Here is a 17,367-nt window from a genome sequence, read left to right on the forward strand (position 1 = left end):
CATTTCCATAGATGCTGCCTGACCTGCTGAGTTCCTCCCGCATTTTGCGTGTGTTGCTCTGGATTTCCAGCATCTGCAGACTTTCTTTGAGTTTATGATTTATCCATCTTTATGTTTTTCAATAATGTAAACACCTTTACCTTCATAATGTTGAGATGTTTAGGACATTATTGTTCCCTCCTTGGAGTTCATTAGCCTCCATGATCTTCTCCACAGTAAATACAGATGAGTAATATTTATTAAGACCCCATCGATTGCCCATGGTCCTCCCACAATTAACCCCAAAGGGACCTACTCTCTCTCTCTCTCGCTATCCTTGTGCTCTTAACATTTTTACAGAATCTTTTTAGATTCTTCATTACCTCATCAGCCAGGGATATCTCATAGCCTGTGTTGGTCCTCCAAGTTTCAATCCTAAGTGTACCTCTAAATCCTTTATACTTCTCAGGAGACTCATTTGATCCGAGCTGCCTACATCTGACACATGCCCCTCCTTTTTCCTGATCAAACCCTCAGCTGCTGGGATCCTTAAAAATGGCAGCCTTGCCCTTCTCTCTACCCGCTGTTCTTGAACTCTTATCTCACTTAACAGACCCCGCTTTACCTGAAAACACCCCCTCCAAATAAAATTCTGAGAGTTTCCGTCCAATGCTATTGAAATTAGCTTTCCCACAATTTATAACTTTAGGTTGAAGACCTGCCCTCATTTCCATGACTAGCTTCCCACCACTGTCTCCAAGGAGTTTGTATGTTCTCCCCGTGACCATGTGGGTTTCCTCGAGGTGCTCCAGTTTCTTCCCACAGTCCAAGGATGTACCAGTTGGTAGGTTAATTTGTCATTGTAATTTGTCCCATGATTAGACCATAAGACAAAGGAGCAGAAGTCAGCCATTCAGCCCATCATGTCTGCTTCACCATTTTACCATGAGCTGATCTATTCTCCCATTTAGCCCCACTCCCCTGCCTTCTCACCATAACCTTTGATGCCCTGGCTACTCAGATACCTATCAATCTCTGCCTTAAATACACCCAATGACTTGGCCTACACTGCCGCCCATGGCAACAAATTCCATAGATTCACCACCCTCTGACTAAAATAATTTCTTGGCATCTCTGTTCTGAATAGGCGCCCTTCAATCCTTAAGTCATGCCCTCTCGTACTAGACTTCCCCATCATGGGAAACAACTTTGCCACATCCACTCTGTCCATGCCTTTCAACATTCGATATGTTTCTATAAGGTCCCCCCTCATTCTTCTAAACTCCAAGGAATAAAGTCCGAGAGTGGACAAACGTTCATAGATTCATAGAATAGTACAGCACAGTACAGGCCCTTTGGCCCACAATGTTGTGCCGACCCTCAAACCCTGCCTCCCATATAAGCCCCCACCTTAGATTCCTCCATATACCTGTCCAGTAGTCTCTTAAACTTCACTAGTGTATCTGCCTCCACCACTGACTCAGGCAATGCATTCCACGCACCAACCACTCTCTGAGTAAAAAACCTTCCTCTAATATCCCCCTTGAACTTCCCACCCCTTACCTTAAAGCCATGTCCTCTTGTATTGAGCAGTGGTGCCCTGGGGAAGAGGCACTGGCTATCCACTCTATCTATTCCTCTTATTATCTTGTACACCTCTATCATGTCTCCTCTCATCCTCCTTCTCTCCAAAGAGTAAAGCCCTAGCTCCCTTAATCTCTGATCATAATGCATACTTTCTAAACCAGGCAGCATCTTGGTAAATCCCCTCTGTACCCTTTCCAATGCTTCCACATCCTTCCTATAGTGAGGTGACCAGAACTGGACACAATACTCCAAGTGTGGCCTAACCAGAGGCCTAACTAGAGCTGCATCATTACATCGTGACTCTTAAACTCTATCCCTCGACTTATGAAAGCTAACACCCCATAAGCTTTCTTAACTACCCTATCCACCTGTGAGGCAACTTACAGGGATCTGTGGACATGTACTCCGAGATCCCTCTGCTCCTCCACACTACCAAGTATCCTGCCATTTACTTTGTACTCTGCCTCGGAGTTTGTCCTTCCAAAGTGTACCACCTCACACTTCTCCGGGTTGAACTCCATCTGCCACTTCTCAGCCCACTTCTGCATCCTATCAATGTCTCTCTGCAACCTTTGACAATCCTCTACACTATCTACAACACCACCAACCTTTGTGTCGTCTGCAAACTTGCCAACCCACCCTTCTACCCCCACATCCAGGTCGTTAATAAAAATCACTAAAAGTAGAGGTCTCAGAACAGATCCTTGTGGGACACCACTAGTCACAATCCTCCAATCTGAATGTACTCCCTCCACCACCACCCTCTGCCTTCTGCAGGCAAGCCAATTCTGAATCCACCTGGCCAAACTTCCCTGGATCCCATGCCTTCTAACTTTCTGAATAAGCCTACTGTGTGGAACCTTGTCAAATGCCTTACTAAAATCCATATAGATCACATCCACTGCACTACCCTCATCTATATGCCTGGTCACCTCCTCAAAGAACTCTATCAGGCTTGTTAGACACGATCTGCCCTTCACAAAGCCATGCTGACTGTCCCTGATCAGACCATGATTCTCTAAATGCCTATAGATCCTATCTCTAAGAATCTTTTCCAACAGCTTTCCCACCACAGATGTAAGGCTCACTGGTCTATAATTACCCGGACTATCCCTACTACCTATTTTGAACAAGGGAACAACATTCGCCTCCCTCCAGTCCTCCGGTACCATTCCCGTGGACAACGAGGACATAAAGATCCTAGCCAGAGGCTCAGCAATCTCTTCTCTCGCCTCGTGGAGTAGCCGGGGGAATATTCCGTCAGGCCCCGGGGACTTATCTGTCCTAATGTATTTTAACAACTCCAACACCTCCTCTCCCTTAATATCAGCATGCTCCAGAACATCAACCTCACTCATATTGTCCTCACCATCATCAAGTTCCCTCTCAAGTTCCTCATATGTTAACCCACATCAAGTTCCTCATATGTTAACCCTCTCATTCCCGGAATCATTCCAGTGAATCTTCTCTGTACCCTCCCCAACGTCAGCACATCCTTTCTTAAATAAGGAGACCAAAACTGCCCACAGTACTCCAAGTGAGGTCTTACCAGTGCCTTATAGAGCCTCAACATCACATCCCTGCTCCTATACTCAATTCCTCTAGAAATGAATGCCAACATTGCATTTGCCTTCTTTACCACCGACTCAACCTGTATTAGGCTAGGATTAAATCAGGAATGGGTGAGTGGAGCAGCTCAAAGGGCCTGTCTGTGCTGTATTTCAATAAGTGAAAAATAAGCAGAATTAAGGTCACATCCCCAAAGTGCTCCTCTACCAACATATCAACCACTCGCACAGGAGATAAATTGTGGGTGTTTTCCCATTAGGACTGTCTACAAATTGTTTCAAGATAAAGGTTGGCTTTATTTGTACATTAAAACGTATGGTGAAATGCATGGCTGGCATCAATAACCCACACATTCCAATCATGCGCTGGGGCAGCCTGTGATTGTCGCCATGCTTCCAGCACCACCAAATCATGCCCAGAACTTACTAACCCATACGTCTTTGCAACGTGGGAGGAAACTGGGGCACCTGGAGGAAACCAAAGCAGCGTGGGAAGAATGCGGAAATTCCTTACAGACGGTAGCGGAACGGAACTTCGATTGCTGATCGCTGGCACTGCAAAGCCATGTGCTAACCACTATGCTACCGAAACCTGTTCTGGACACACTCAGCAGATTCTGCCCCATCTAATCCTTTAGTACTAGGACAGTCCGAGTCAGCATCAAGTAGGGAGCGTCGAATCAGACCATGAGAGGCCTGCGTCGGGCATTTTCATGCCTTACAAGGCGCAGATTGGAAGTCTGTGTGGGGCGCCACTCCTCACACAGACACTAAAACAATGTGTGATTAAGTGCCTTGCTCAAGGACACAAACACGCTGCCACAGCTGAGGCTCGAACTAGTGACCTTCAAATCACTAGACGAACATCTTAACCACTTGGCCACGTGCCGAACACGCAAATTAAAAGCATCTACCATATTAACCCCATTATTCCTAATGTGTGGCAGGGTGGAGATACGTCTCCACCAAAGGAGGTGTAAGGCACTCCTTCCCTCCACTAGCCTGCAGGTCACCCTTGGGCAGGTCCTCTTTGATCAGGGCCATGGGAGCAGGTGGTGGATGGTCGTATGAGCAGCTGGTGCTTATCACAAATCCTGGTTATGTGACCGCTGACGCCAGGCAGACAATTTCTTAAGAGTATTGATAATGGCTGGGGTCACCTGTCTTCTAAAGACACTGCCCAGAAGAAGGCAATGGCAAACCACTTCTACAGGAAAAGATTGTCAAGAATGATCATGGTCGTGGAAGGACCATAATCGCCCATGTCATACAACATGGCACATAACAAACAAATGATAATTTCTACACGCATCTGCAATCTCCTTTCACTTTTACTCTTCAGTCAGTTAGTACAAAGTTCAAAGTAAATTTATTGTCAAAGTATATATATGTCTCCATATACAACCCTGAGATTGATTTTCTTGTGGGCATTCACTTTAGAACAAAGAAATAAAATATTATCAATGAAAAACTACACAGAAATGAAGGATGGCAAGCAAACAATATGCAAATGAAGACAAACTGTGCAAATGCAAAATAATAATAATAAATAAGTGAATAAATAACACTGAGGGCATAAGTTGTAAGATCCTTGAAAGTGAGTCGAGAGGTTGTGGAATCAGTTCAGAATTGAGGTGAGTGAAGTTATGCACACTGTTCAGGAGCCTGATGGCTGAGGGGTAATAACTGTTCCTGAACCTGGTGGTGTGGGACCCAAGGCTCCTGTACCTACAGGATACAGGGGTATTATAGAATCCTGTAGTATTTTGAATCCACAGTAACAAAGATTTTGATGGTACTTGGACAGTAAGAAGAAGATTCAGAGTGTGAAATAAACTAGCCTGAAATAATGTAGAAACTGTAGAAATACTCACAGAGATTTCACTTTTCTTCGACAGAGTATAACAGCCATGACTGAAATGAGTAAAATGATCAGGAACACACCAACACTTGCTCCTTCTATGACACCGAAGAGAGGCTCTAAATGTGGAACAGAAAATTGTGCCATCAAGTTAAAACATTCAGCTTAGAATCTATTTAAAATGACTGTAGTATCTATTGAGCTTATTAAAGTACAAGGCTTAATAATTTCTCCACTTTTATGTTCACGTCGATCTGGTCAATCAAACACCCACCTGACTCAGTAGTAATAGGCAAAGAGAAATAGGTGTCAGAAAATAACGGGTTGCCCATATCTTCATCAAACAGCTGAGTGAAGGCACGTACACTGATTCTGAAAGAGTGACCACGTGTTAATTTTTGCAAGGTTGTAAGATTACAAACAGTGACACTGTGTGAGAATATGTAGAGCTCTTCTAAGGGATCTGACCTGTATGACGTTTTGGATTTTAAAGGGCCATCACAGAATGTCTTCCGATCCTTCTCACATTTCCCTCCCAGTCTGTCCATCTGAGCTCCAATTTTTATTTCGAAGTTCTGGAATGTCCCATCGGGGTTTTCTGTGCACTTGCTTGAAAAATAATTTGTCTGATAGTTTCGAACCGAATTGTTGTGTTTGTAATCTAGATAAGATGGCAAAGGGTGCTGTTTCTCTGGCTTTGAATTATCGGTACCTAAAAACAGAAGCATTGAAGAACATTTATTTATTGAGATTCAGCACAGAATAGACCCTTCCGGCCCTTCGAGCCATGCTGCCCAGCAATCCCCGATTTAATTCCAGCCTAATCACAGGACAATTTACAATGACCAATTAACCTATCAACCGTACGTCTTTGGACTGTGGGAGGAAACCAGAGCACCTGGAGGAAACCCATGCAGTCATGTGAAGAACATACAAACTCCTTACAGCCAGCGGCAGGAATTGAACCTGGGTCTCCTGTGCTATAAAGCTTTGTGCTAACCACTATGCTACCATGCCTCCCCCTCACTCTTGTCAAAATCATAAGATAACAGAACAGAACTAGGTCATTCAGCCCATTGAATTTTCTCCACCATCCAACCTTGGCTGCTTTTCACAACCCCATTGTCCAGCTTTCTTCCCATCACCCTTAATCCCTCCGCCCTTACAAATCAAGAACTTTATCAATCTCTTTCTTAAACACTGCCAGTGACTTGGGCTCCACAGCCATCTGTGGCAATGAATTCCACAGATTCACCACTCTCTGGCTAAAGAAATTCCTCCTCACCTCAGTTTTAAAGGAACTTTCCTTTATTTTGAGGTTCTGGCTTTGGAATCTAGATCAAGCAATTACACCGTTACGAGTATATCCCCAGTGAAAACACAAGACAAAACGTTCATGATTTTTGTGCGTCCAAATGTAGCCTCTGAACGACGGCCTTTACTTTGTCCCTCCACAGATAGGGCCTGTTCTGCTGAGGATCCCCAGCTTGTGTGTTGCTCCAGATTCCAGTGATTGCAAACTTTTATGTCTCTACTGATTTGTGTACATCAGCAGATATGACTTTTTTTATACATGTAACAGTATATAAACTAACAATCGTCAAAATATATTTCAGTGAAAAGAAACAACAAACTAAACATGTCCAGATAAAGAAGAAAGAAACAATTGTGAGCAAGGAAAGGTTATGTTAAGTACAGACAATATGGGATCACTTAAGAGGAAATGCCAAGAGATTAGGAAAGAAATTTTAAGTAAACATAACAATATTAAGAAAATTAAGTCGTCAAAGAATATACAAAAATAGGAAAATATGTTACAGGCACATCAATGAAAAATGGTGACTGGTGGGATGGAGATATGTCTCTACCAAAGGAGGTGTAAGGTCCTCCTTCTCTCAGCTAGCCTGCAGGTCACCTTGACCAAAGTGCAGCACCTGCTTAGCCCCCCGATCAGGGTCACATGAAGCCATGAGAGCAGGTGGTGGATGGTTGTATGAGCAGCTGGTACATATCACAAGTTCTGGTTATGTGACCACTGAAGCCAGGCAAACAGTCTCAGAAGAGTGTTGATAATGGCTGGGGTCACCCGTCTTGTAAAGACACTGCCCAGAAGAAAGGCAATGGCCTTAATTGTCCCTGAGAAGATGGCAGTGAGCTGCTTTCTTGAAACAATAAAGGTACTGTGGTACAGTACAGAGGATTTGGACCCACTGATGGTGGCACGTTTCCAAGTCAGGATGGTGAGCTGTTTGAATGAGAACCTTTGGGTGGTGGTGGTCCCGTGTGTCTGCAGCCTGTGCTTCTTGGTGGGAAGTGTTGTGGGTTTGGAGAGGTGCTATCGAGGAGCCTAGGTGAGTACCTGCAGTACTTTCTGTAGATGGTACACACTGTGGTGGAAGGAACAAATGCTTGGAGTTGTTGACTAGGTGTCAATCCAGCTAGCTGCTTTGCACTAGAAGACGTTAAGCTTCTTGAGAGTTGTTAATCTAAACAACTTTGCCATGGATGGTCCCAAGCTCAGCTTCAAAAGGAGGAGAGTTAGGCATGGGGCTAGCAACCCAGTCCTGTAAAAATCCAGAGCTACAGTAAGGCCATCAGAAGCTCTGAGGTCCTCATCCCGGGCAGAGGAAGGGCACACCAAGAAGATGGGCTACACCTGGGAACAACGTGAAAGATTGGCCCAGGACAAAAGGCTCTGTCGAGCTGCTTTTGGTGGCCTATGCTCCAGTTGGGATGATGGGAATAAGTAAGTTATTACTTACCTAAGCACTACTTTGCACTGGGATTTACCGAGCTACACCTGACATTGGATCATGAGGTATTTCATGAAATAAATACATTTAAAAAGGAAAAAGAAATTTTATTAAACAGGTTAAACAAACATGAAGAGGATAACGTTCAGGTGGATTGTATTCACCCATTTTTTTTTAAAGAATCTTGGATAAAGATAAACACAAGAGATTCTGCAGATGCTCAAAGTTCAGAGCAACACACACACACAAAATGCTGGAGGAATTCAGCATGTCAGGCAACATCGATGGAGTGGAATAAACTGACCATGTTTTGGGCTCAGACCGTTGTTCAGGACTGGAAAGGAAGGGGGAAGAAGCCAGAGTAAGAAGGTGGGGGTGGGGGGAGGAGGAGGTGGAGAACGAGCTCCTTTAAAGATCAGCAAAGTGTTACTGCAGACATTGAATCATTCATTTTAAATGATGTAATGCCAGAGGACTGGCAATAGCAGATGTAATACCTATGCTTCAGAAGAGACATAGAACATACCTACGGAATTATACAACTGCCAACTAAATAATGGGATGCCTCTGAAAGCAGGGACAAAAAGAACATCCAGATATGAAAAGTAATAATGAGACATCAGCATGGTTTTCAAAAGGACACCCTGCTTGGCCAAACATCTTCATTGTTTTCTGAGGATGTAATAGAAAGAGCAGACAACAGCCATGTAGAAGGTGAGGCAACTTTGATTAGGTATCCTGTTATAAACTCTCATTTGGGAAAACTGGTATTGGTATTGGTATTGGTTTATTGTGTCTTGCAAACAGATCAAAGTATTACATAGTGCATTGAGACAGAATAAGGTAAAACAATAACACAATTCAGAGTTAAGTGTAAAAGCTATCAAAAGTGTCATGCAGGTAAATGCTAACGTGCAAGAACATAACGAGGTAGATTGTGAGGTAAATAGTCCATCTTATCACAGAAGTCTGATAACAATGGGATAGAAGCTGCCTTTTTGTTATCGGGTTCTTGAATTAGACCTCCTGTAGTGGAACAGTTACCGGCTGGTTTCAGGACAGAAAACAGAGCGTGGAATTGAGTGGCCAACCACAGTGAAAGCCATGTATTAATGGCATTTCCAGTAGTTCTCCCATCTCTTACCGATCAGCATTTAGTGAGGAGATTGTTGTGTGAGGATGTTGTCTGAGCATCTCACACGAATAAATGGGGGTGAATGTTTTACAGTTACATGTCGGGAGTCATAGCACTAAAAGCATCACGAGGACCAGAACAGGCCCTTCAGCCCATTGAGTGGGTGCTGTCAAATGACTACAAACTAAAATTCTTCACTTATCGCACTCTATTCTCCCCAATTTCCCATCAACTCTCACCAGATTCACTCACAAACACACTCAGTGTTATCTAGAATGGCCAATTAACCTACCAAATCACATGGTTTTGGGATTCGGGAGGGAAAATAAAGAGCACCCAGAGGAAACCTTAATGGTCACATGGAGAACATGCAAACTCCACATGGACAGCAACGGAAGTCAGGACTGAATCATCACTGGAATTGTGAGGCAACAGTTTTAATTGGTGAACCACTGTTCCACACCTTAAGCTAGTTCAAGTCAATCAAAATTCAGAATAAACCCCCAATGAAGTGCATGCGAACTTGCAGAATTTACATTAAAATACATTTTGAGATTCCATAGCCTCATTTGTTTTGCCCCTCTACTTCGAGGTTGGTCCAAGCTAAGATGTAAATCTTTATTTTTCATTCAGCATCAGAGAACCATGTAAGTAGATACAATGAAGAGTCAGGAAAAGGTCTACTGCACCACCTTTCGTGCCCTTGATAGAAACAAATTAGTTCTGGGGTTAAAATCTTGAAACATGCATCTGTTATTTCCTCCAGGAGCATGGACTAGTGGCCAGGATGCCAATCCAGACACAACTGTTTTTCTTTGTCCCCCCCCCCCTCAAGTTATGTTCATCAGTATTAGTTACCTGTGGCAGTCATGACAAATAATACTTACTTTCTGATTCATACACTATCACAGTGAAGTACTTGATGGCTCCATTGACGTCGCTAAACCAACTGCAATTAAAGTTGAAATGTATGGTGGACTTGGTAATGATGACAGCTTTACTGTCAACACGGATATGTGACGGTGGAGGTGGAGGACCTGGAGGGAAAGTACATATGGATAAGTTTTTAGCTTTTAGTTTTATGCACACAATATGGCCTGTTTCGTCATTTCCATGGATGCTACCTGACCTGCTGAGTTCCTCCAGCTTTTTGTATGAAACGAATGATCGCTTACACCAAACTAATTTGTCATGATAACACTATTACAGAAGTTAAATAAGTTGGAGCTGGCCGGTGATGTAGAGGCATCCACACCGGACATCGAGGCAAGTTCGAATCTGGCCAGCTCCCTGAACGCCTTCCATCCGTGCTGGGTTGAGCATCGAGGCAGCAACTCGACCTCATAAAAAACAGATACATGCTAAAGAAACGGCAAGGTTGACCTCTGAGGTGCCACAAGGCACGGACAGGAACAAGAACAACAAATAACTTGGAGTGAGAAACAAAAAAGAAATAAGTTTAAGATTAAAGAAACGTCACCATTGAAGCCCCCCCCCCACAAGAAATGGCAAACAGATTGCTGTCTATAGTCTAAATTGAAATCAATTGAAATGTGTCCCTGGAGAAAGACATCACTTGTGTGCGTGATTTCTTTTTATCAAAACTCAATTAACACACACGAAATGCTGGAGGAACTCAGCAGGTCAGGCAGCATCCATGGAAATGAATAAACAGTCGATGTTTCCATGGAAATCAGCAAACACAATTACACTGTTCTCTGTAGGTGCCACAATAACTACAATGTACCAGATCAATAGTGATGAGTTATATCAGAATCACGATTAATATCACTGACATATGTCATGAAATTTGTTGTTTTGCAGCAGCAGTACAGTGTTATTCTACAGGATAATTATTAATGTCACCAAAGACACTCACAAATTTCTACAGATGTACCATGGAGAGTACCTAACCGGCTGCATCGCCGTCTGGGATGGGTGGGGACGACAGCACATGATCAAAATAAGCTACAGAGAATTGTAAGCTCAGTCAGCTCCAACATGCGCACTAGCCTCTGTAGTATCATAGTCATAGTCATTCTTTATTGATCCCAGGGGGAAATTGGTTAAATTTAATTAAATTTGGTTAAATCCAGGACATCTTCAAAGAGCGATACCTCAAAAAGGCAGCATCCATCATAAAAGACCCTCATCACCCAGGACATGCCCTCTTCTCATTGCTACCATCAGGTAGGAGGTACAGGAGCCTGAAGGCACACACTCAGCGATTCAGGAACAGCTTCCTCCCCTCTGCCATCAGATTTCTGAATGGATATTGAACCCATGAACACTAACCGACTAGTTTTTAAATTTTTATTTTTGCACTATTTATTTAAATTAACCTTTTCATTAAGTACACCTCTTACTGTAATTTATGTTAATTATGTTTTTATTATGTATTGCATTGTACTGCTGCTGCAGAACAACAAATTTCAGGATATGTGCTGGTGATATTAAACCAATTCTGATTCTGAAAGATTCTGAATAAAATGGTTGGCAAAACTAGTGTTGAGAAATACAAAAGAGAAAAGTGCCTGGAGGAGGTAACTAATTTTTAGGGCTGCAGTGACTACGTTGAAGGAGATGAAGCACTAAAGGATGGGAACCTAGAGCAGATGCTGAAAGGCTTGGGAGTCAATGCTGCCTATACTCTGGCCAGGGCTCCCAAACTTTTCCTCAGTATTCTAATCCTGATTTAAAGACAGAAAAGGTTTGCTTTATTTGGCACATGTGCATCGAAACACACCAACTCAGTCCAAGATGTGTTGTCGGCAACTGGCCAATGATGGGTGCCAACATAGCATGCCCATAACTTACTAAACCTAACTGGTATGTCTTTAGAATGTGGGAGGAAACCAGAGCACCCGGAGGAAACCCACACAGTCACAGGGAGAATGTGCAACCTCCTTAACAGGCAGTGGTGGGGATTAAATCTTGATCTTACAAATGGTGCTGTAAAGTGTTACGATGACCACTACGCTACCATGCCAACCCATGATGTAAACAAAAAACTGTCAAGAAACTAGCGAGGTTCAGGATAAGAAAGGCATAGAAGCTGCACAACCTAGCTCATCCTGCTGCCTGGTGTGGATCCCATGAAGGAGGAAACAAATGGTATAAACCAGGAGAGGGGAGCTGGTGGCCTCATATGCTAGTGAGAGAGGGACATGCCTGTCCGAGCATGCAAAGTCAGCTTTGGCGGACTGGGCAGGTGAGATCCAACAGCTAGGAAGGCAGTACTGCAACACTCTGTGGAAAGCGTAGGGCATGACAAGGCACTGAAGATGTCACGGTCATCCACTGCAACCAAGGGAAACCACAGTTTGTGCCACTTTTTCGTACCACTGGACCTGGACTTCTGAGGTCAGGAGAGTGGAACTGCCCCAGTACAATCGGTTTTCCACTTCAAAAACTCTTGATTGGCCTTATCTCAAATAATAACAAGGCAGCCTACAGAGAAGAAGTCATCATTCTGAGACAGTGGTGTCAAGAAAACAACCTCCCCCTCAATGTCACAAAAACAAAGGAGCTGGTTGAGGAATGGAGACAGGCTAGCCTCTATTGACATCGATGGATCTGGGGTTGAGAGGGTGAACAGCTTTAAGTTCCTCAGCATACACATTACCGTGGATCTCACTTGGTTTGTATATACCGGCTGTGGGGTGAAAAAAGCACAACAATGCTTCTTTCACCTGAGATGGCTAAAGAAGTTTGGCATGAGTCCCCAAATCCTAAGGACTTTCTACGGGGGCACAATTGAAAGCATCCTGACTGGCTGCATCACTGCCTGGTATAGGAACTGTACTTCCCTCAGTCACAGGACTCTGCAGAGAGTGGTGCGGACAGCCTGCTGCATCTGCAGATGTGAACTTCCCATGATTCAGGACACTTACAGAGACAGGTGTGTAAAAAGTGCCCGAAGGATCATTGGGGACCTGAGTCACGCCAACCACAAACTGTTCCAGCTGCTACCATCCGGGAAATGGTACCACAGCATAAAAGCCAGGACCAACAGGCTCTGGGACAGCTTCTTCCACCAGACCATCAGACTGATTAATTCACACTGATACAATTGTATTTCTATGCTATATTGACTGTCCTGTTGTACATACTATTTATTACAAATTACTATAAATTGCACATTGCACACTTAGATGGAGATGTAAAGATTTTAACTCCTCATGTATATGAAGGATGTAAGAAATAAAGTCAATTCAATTCCTGAAATTGTGGGATACGATGGACAACCACTATCCATTAGTATTGGTGACTAGGGCACTTTGATTTAACGGGATTCTTCTGATCTACCATGTCATAAAATTGCCTTCCATTCTAAATTTCAAATAAACTAGTAACTTTTACAAACCCTTTAAATGTTTAACTGTGAATACTTACTATCAATCATAGTAATAACACTGTCTTCAACAGCATCACTGGTCATTTCGTCTGAGATGACCTTTATAGCCACTAGATATTTTTTGTCCGGCTCGAGATCCTTGATGATGTGTTGAACCAACCCTTTTTCAATTCTTCTTGAGTACACCAACTCCTTCTTGTCATGGTGGTAGCATTCAATGTCATAGCCATTGTAGTCTGAGTCGGGGTGTGTCCATGAACAGGAGACTGCTGTGGAGCTTTGCGGTCGACATCGGATATGTTGTATTTTGTCAGGCTCTGAAACATTGCAAATTGCATAGAAACTTTTACAAAAGTTGATGTACATTAGCAGTAGTTCTTTTTTAACAAAGTTGGAATATAATTTGCAAAAATCAAGCTTTAAGGTAATATAAACTGGCTTGTCACATGCATGCATTAGAAACTCTCAGGAAGATGGGTGTTGCAAGTTGGACAATCAGGGCGGCAGCCTAAGTAAAAGTCTATGCTCAAGCATATTTACAACGTAGCCATGAGTACTTGCACACATGCCTCTCAAAAGGAAAATTTATGTTCCAGTTCATGGCCCTGGAAGCTTGACAACCAAGGATTTGGAATTTGCTCCTGAGCCAACAGCACAAGACACATCTCTTTAAACCATCCTTCAGAATTTGCCTGTTCAATTATGTTCCCTTCCTCCCAAAATGTTTTTGATCAGGACTGGGAAGGTTGAGCAAGTTCAAGTTCCCGGGTGTCAACATCTCTGAGGATCTATCCTGGGCCCAACATATTGATACAATTACAATGAGGGCACGACAGCAGCTATATTTCATTTGGAGTTTGAAGCTCTTTGCTAATATTATCACCTCTCACCCTTAACTTGTTGGAAATCTCATCTGCTGGGAATTGGAACAGCCCCAAAAGTAATAACGTTCTGGTTGAACATCTAATTTTTGCAAACTCACATGAGGGTGAGTTATCACCACACTCAAGGAACCTATTTTAAAATATATTCAAAAAGCTTTTTTTTTCACAGACACAAACTAAAGTAAATGCAGCACTTAACTATTATAAAGAGCCAAAAAAGTTACATATTAAAAAATTAATTTATCCCATCATACACATTGTGTAATAATTTCACAACAAGGCTTTTTACTTTGTCTAGCTAATTTCATCTCAATAAGTCAAGTAATATCTTTTTCTATGCTGACTGCAGTTAGTATTTCTCCTGTAAGAGGACCACGACCTTGTTGTGGTTTGGAGGCTTGCGTGCCTCAGTGACCTAGAAAGCTACTGTATATTGGTTGGAATCAGGCCCCTTGTACTTTGGTTCTTGGTAGGGTCACCTATACCAAACAGGTCAAAGGGTGGGGGCCAGATTAAGAATGGCCCACCAGTCCTCCTTTCAGGAGTTCAGCTCAGGACTAACAACCCCTGACTAGTAAAACAAAATTGTTACAGAAACAGCAATGAAGAATCCTTCTATAATCTGAGTGCGACAGTATTCCTGAGTCTCCACCCAGGACTTGTATGACTGATGGTAATGAAAACCGCAAGGAAACTCTGAACACTGCCAGATATGGAGGACCTTCATTCAAGCCCTAAATGCCAGCGATGTAATGGGCAGTAGGAACTATTATAGTGACAGGAACATGCTACATGCAAAAAAATCCAAAATTTATTTTTATTAAGATCTTTATTATTTAAAGTGACTTATGTTTACGTGAGTTTCTTCTGATCCTTTATAGTTTTAGAAATAATTCCTTAATGCCATAGCCTAGATTTGATAATATTTTAAATTTGTACGAGGAGAGCTTAACCACCATCTCAATTTAGACTCAGGCGCAGTGCAGTGAGATTACTTGATTCGCAAAAGCAATGCATAAATCTTTAATCCAGCTTTCAATAATCCAACCAACCCTATTTCTGCAAAGATTTTGTTTAAACTCCTTCACACTGCATAATCCAAAAACATTAACAAAGAGAAAAAAAGAATGATTCTACAAGTATTAAAAAATACATTGTTAATGCTTGAATTTATACTATGCTCACTGCACTGAAACTAAATTGGTCCAGACATCGTTGTTGTGGAGGTAAACAGCTGGCAAAGTGAAAACATTGCATCTTACTCAGCAGTCATACGTCAAATATAATTGCTGATTTTGTTATAGGGATGCTGCTGAAAATGGTTCCTGCTATCATTCTATGGGTACTGGGCATTCTGTGATAAATCACTTCCATGTGAGCTTGTACAGTGAATTATTCAACCCAGGACGGATGTTACAGCTGAGGCTATCCTCAGCAAACATTAAAAGCAGATGAGCTTTCCAGCAGGAGTGATAATCCCAAAAATGATTAGATTTTTCTTTTTAGTACAGGGGTAAGGTGGCTTTTCATCAGGCTGAGACCAGTTACCCTTTCACCAATTAACACACCAGATATCACAGGTTTGGTCTATAAGCGTGGTGGTACAAACAGGCACCCTTTAACTCAGGGGTTCCCACCCTTTTTTATGCCATGGACCAATACCATTAAGCAAGGGGTCCATGTAGACCGCACATTGGGATCTCCTGTCTTAAGTCCAGGATTGATAATTATCACAGGTGCATTTAAAATATATATTCTGATTGTTGAATCATAGCCTAGCATAGGAGCTCTAAAGCACAGGAGCGCAAGAGGCTACCAGAGAGAGGCACGCTCAGTTGCGAGAAAGCGATGTTTCGGGAAAGTGGCATCAATCATTAATGACCCTCACCATCCTGGCCGCGCCCTCTTCTCCTTGCTGCCATCAGGTAGGAAGTACAGTACAATCCACACTTTGGGGTTCAACAACAGCTACTGCCCTTCTAGTGAACTGACCTGAAAGATCCCAAATCTACTTCGTCTAAATTTTCCACAACTTGCAATCTCATCCTTAATGAGGGGTCACAGTTTGAGGATAAAAAGGGGAAACCTCTTAGGACCGAGATGAGGGAAAACTTCTTCACACAGAGAGTGGTGAATCTGTGGAATTCTCTGCCACAGGAAACAGTTGAGGCCAGTTCATTGGCTATATTTAAGAGCGAGTTAGATATGGCCCTTGTGGCTACGGGGATCAGGGGTATGGAGAGAAGGCAGGTACAGGGTTCTGAGTTGGATGATCAGCCATGATCACACTGAATGGCGGTGCAGGCTTGAAGGGCCGAATGGCCTACTGCTGCACCTATTTTCTATGTTTCTACGTTTATGGTTATCGATATTCTCACTGCCTCAGTAAAACAATCAGCATCAAAGACCCCAGCCACGCCAAATATTCTCTCCTCAACCTTCTCCCATTGGACAGAAGATAAAAGAACGTGAAAATGTGAACTACCAGCACAAGGCCAACTGCTACCCCGCTGTTATAAGACAACTGAGTGGTTCCTGAGTAAGATAAGATAAAGTCTTGACCTCAAGTTCTGCCTCATTATCATCTTGCACCTTATGGGTTCCCTGTGTGGCAAATGGTTGTTGTGACGTGTCTAGTGTGGTGGTGTAGTGGGTAGTGCTTGTCGCTCTCACTTTCAGTTTTCACCGCTGGCTAGCAGTCTCATGAAAAGGAGAGCTGAACGGGTAAGTCTCTCCCCGCCAGTACATAGCCTCTCCAACAGCAAGCCTCATATAGTTTCTCCTCACTGGCAATACACAGAAACTGAACTCCTTTCGGACTCAGGCTGAACTACAGAGGACAGGGAGGAGGTCCGGCCCCTGCACACGTAGCACGCAGACCCACCAGCCTGTGGACACGACCTGGTGCTTGTGAACCAGATCCCCAGCTGTGGGTAAATAGCCCCGCTGCCTTGTGGGCAGCCTCGGGAGAGACGAAGACTACGGGAGTAAACCCAGACAGCAAATCCGGAGTGGAGCCCCTCAGACGGCTGAACATCACTGAACATCCTTCTGGCAGCTCCTGCAGCCGAGCTGGGCCCAAACGTATTGCTTCACTTTCCTTTGGACTACACCTGTGAGGCTGAGCGGGGGACCTTGACAACTGGGTATCCCAGGATCTCCACACCTTCTGCCCAGGCTTGTGCCCTGGAGAGGTCACTCCAGTGCCACACACCCATAAGGCCCTAAGACATAGGAGCAGAA

The 17,367-nt window shown here is 43.4% G+C and overlaps 1 protein-coding gene across 5 annotated transcripts in view; it reads right to left on the reverse strand.

Annotated features, from left to right (window-relative positions):
- The window catches only part of ptprb (protein tyrosine phosphatase receptor type b), a 113,217-nt gene that overhangs the window by 19,086 nt on the left and 76,764 nt on the right, over window positions 1-17,367 (reverse strand). For all 5 annotated transcript variants that reach the window (XM_063057712.1, XM_063057709.1, XM_063057708.1 and 2 more), the window contains 5 exons: window positions 13,279-13,557; window positions 9,771-9,920; window positions 5,464-5,707; window positions 5,270-5,367; window positions 5,009-5,114 (listed from right to left, as the gene is read on the reverse strand). In XM_063057712.1, coding sequence (XP_062913782.1) covers window positions 5,009-5,114; window positions 5,270-5,367; window positions 5,464-5,707; window positions 9,771-9,920; window positions 13,279-13,557 — 877 coding nt within the window. The remainder of the gene's footprint in view (window positions 1-5,008; window positions 5,115-5,269; window positions 5,368-5,463; window positions 5,708-9,770; window positions 9,921-13,278; window positions 13,558-17,367) is intronic.

This window comes from Mobula hypostoma, chromosome 9 (assembly GCF_963921235.1).
Source record: "Mobula hypostoma chromosome 9, sMobHyp1.1, whole genome shotgun sequence".
In the NCBI taxonomy this organism is placed as follows: domain Eukaryota; kingdom Metazoa; phylum Chordata; class Chondrichthyes; order Myliobatiformes; family Myliobatidae; genus Mobula; species Mobula hypostoma.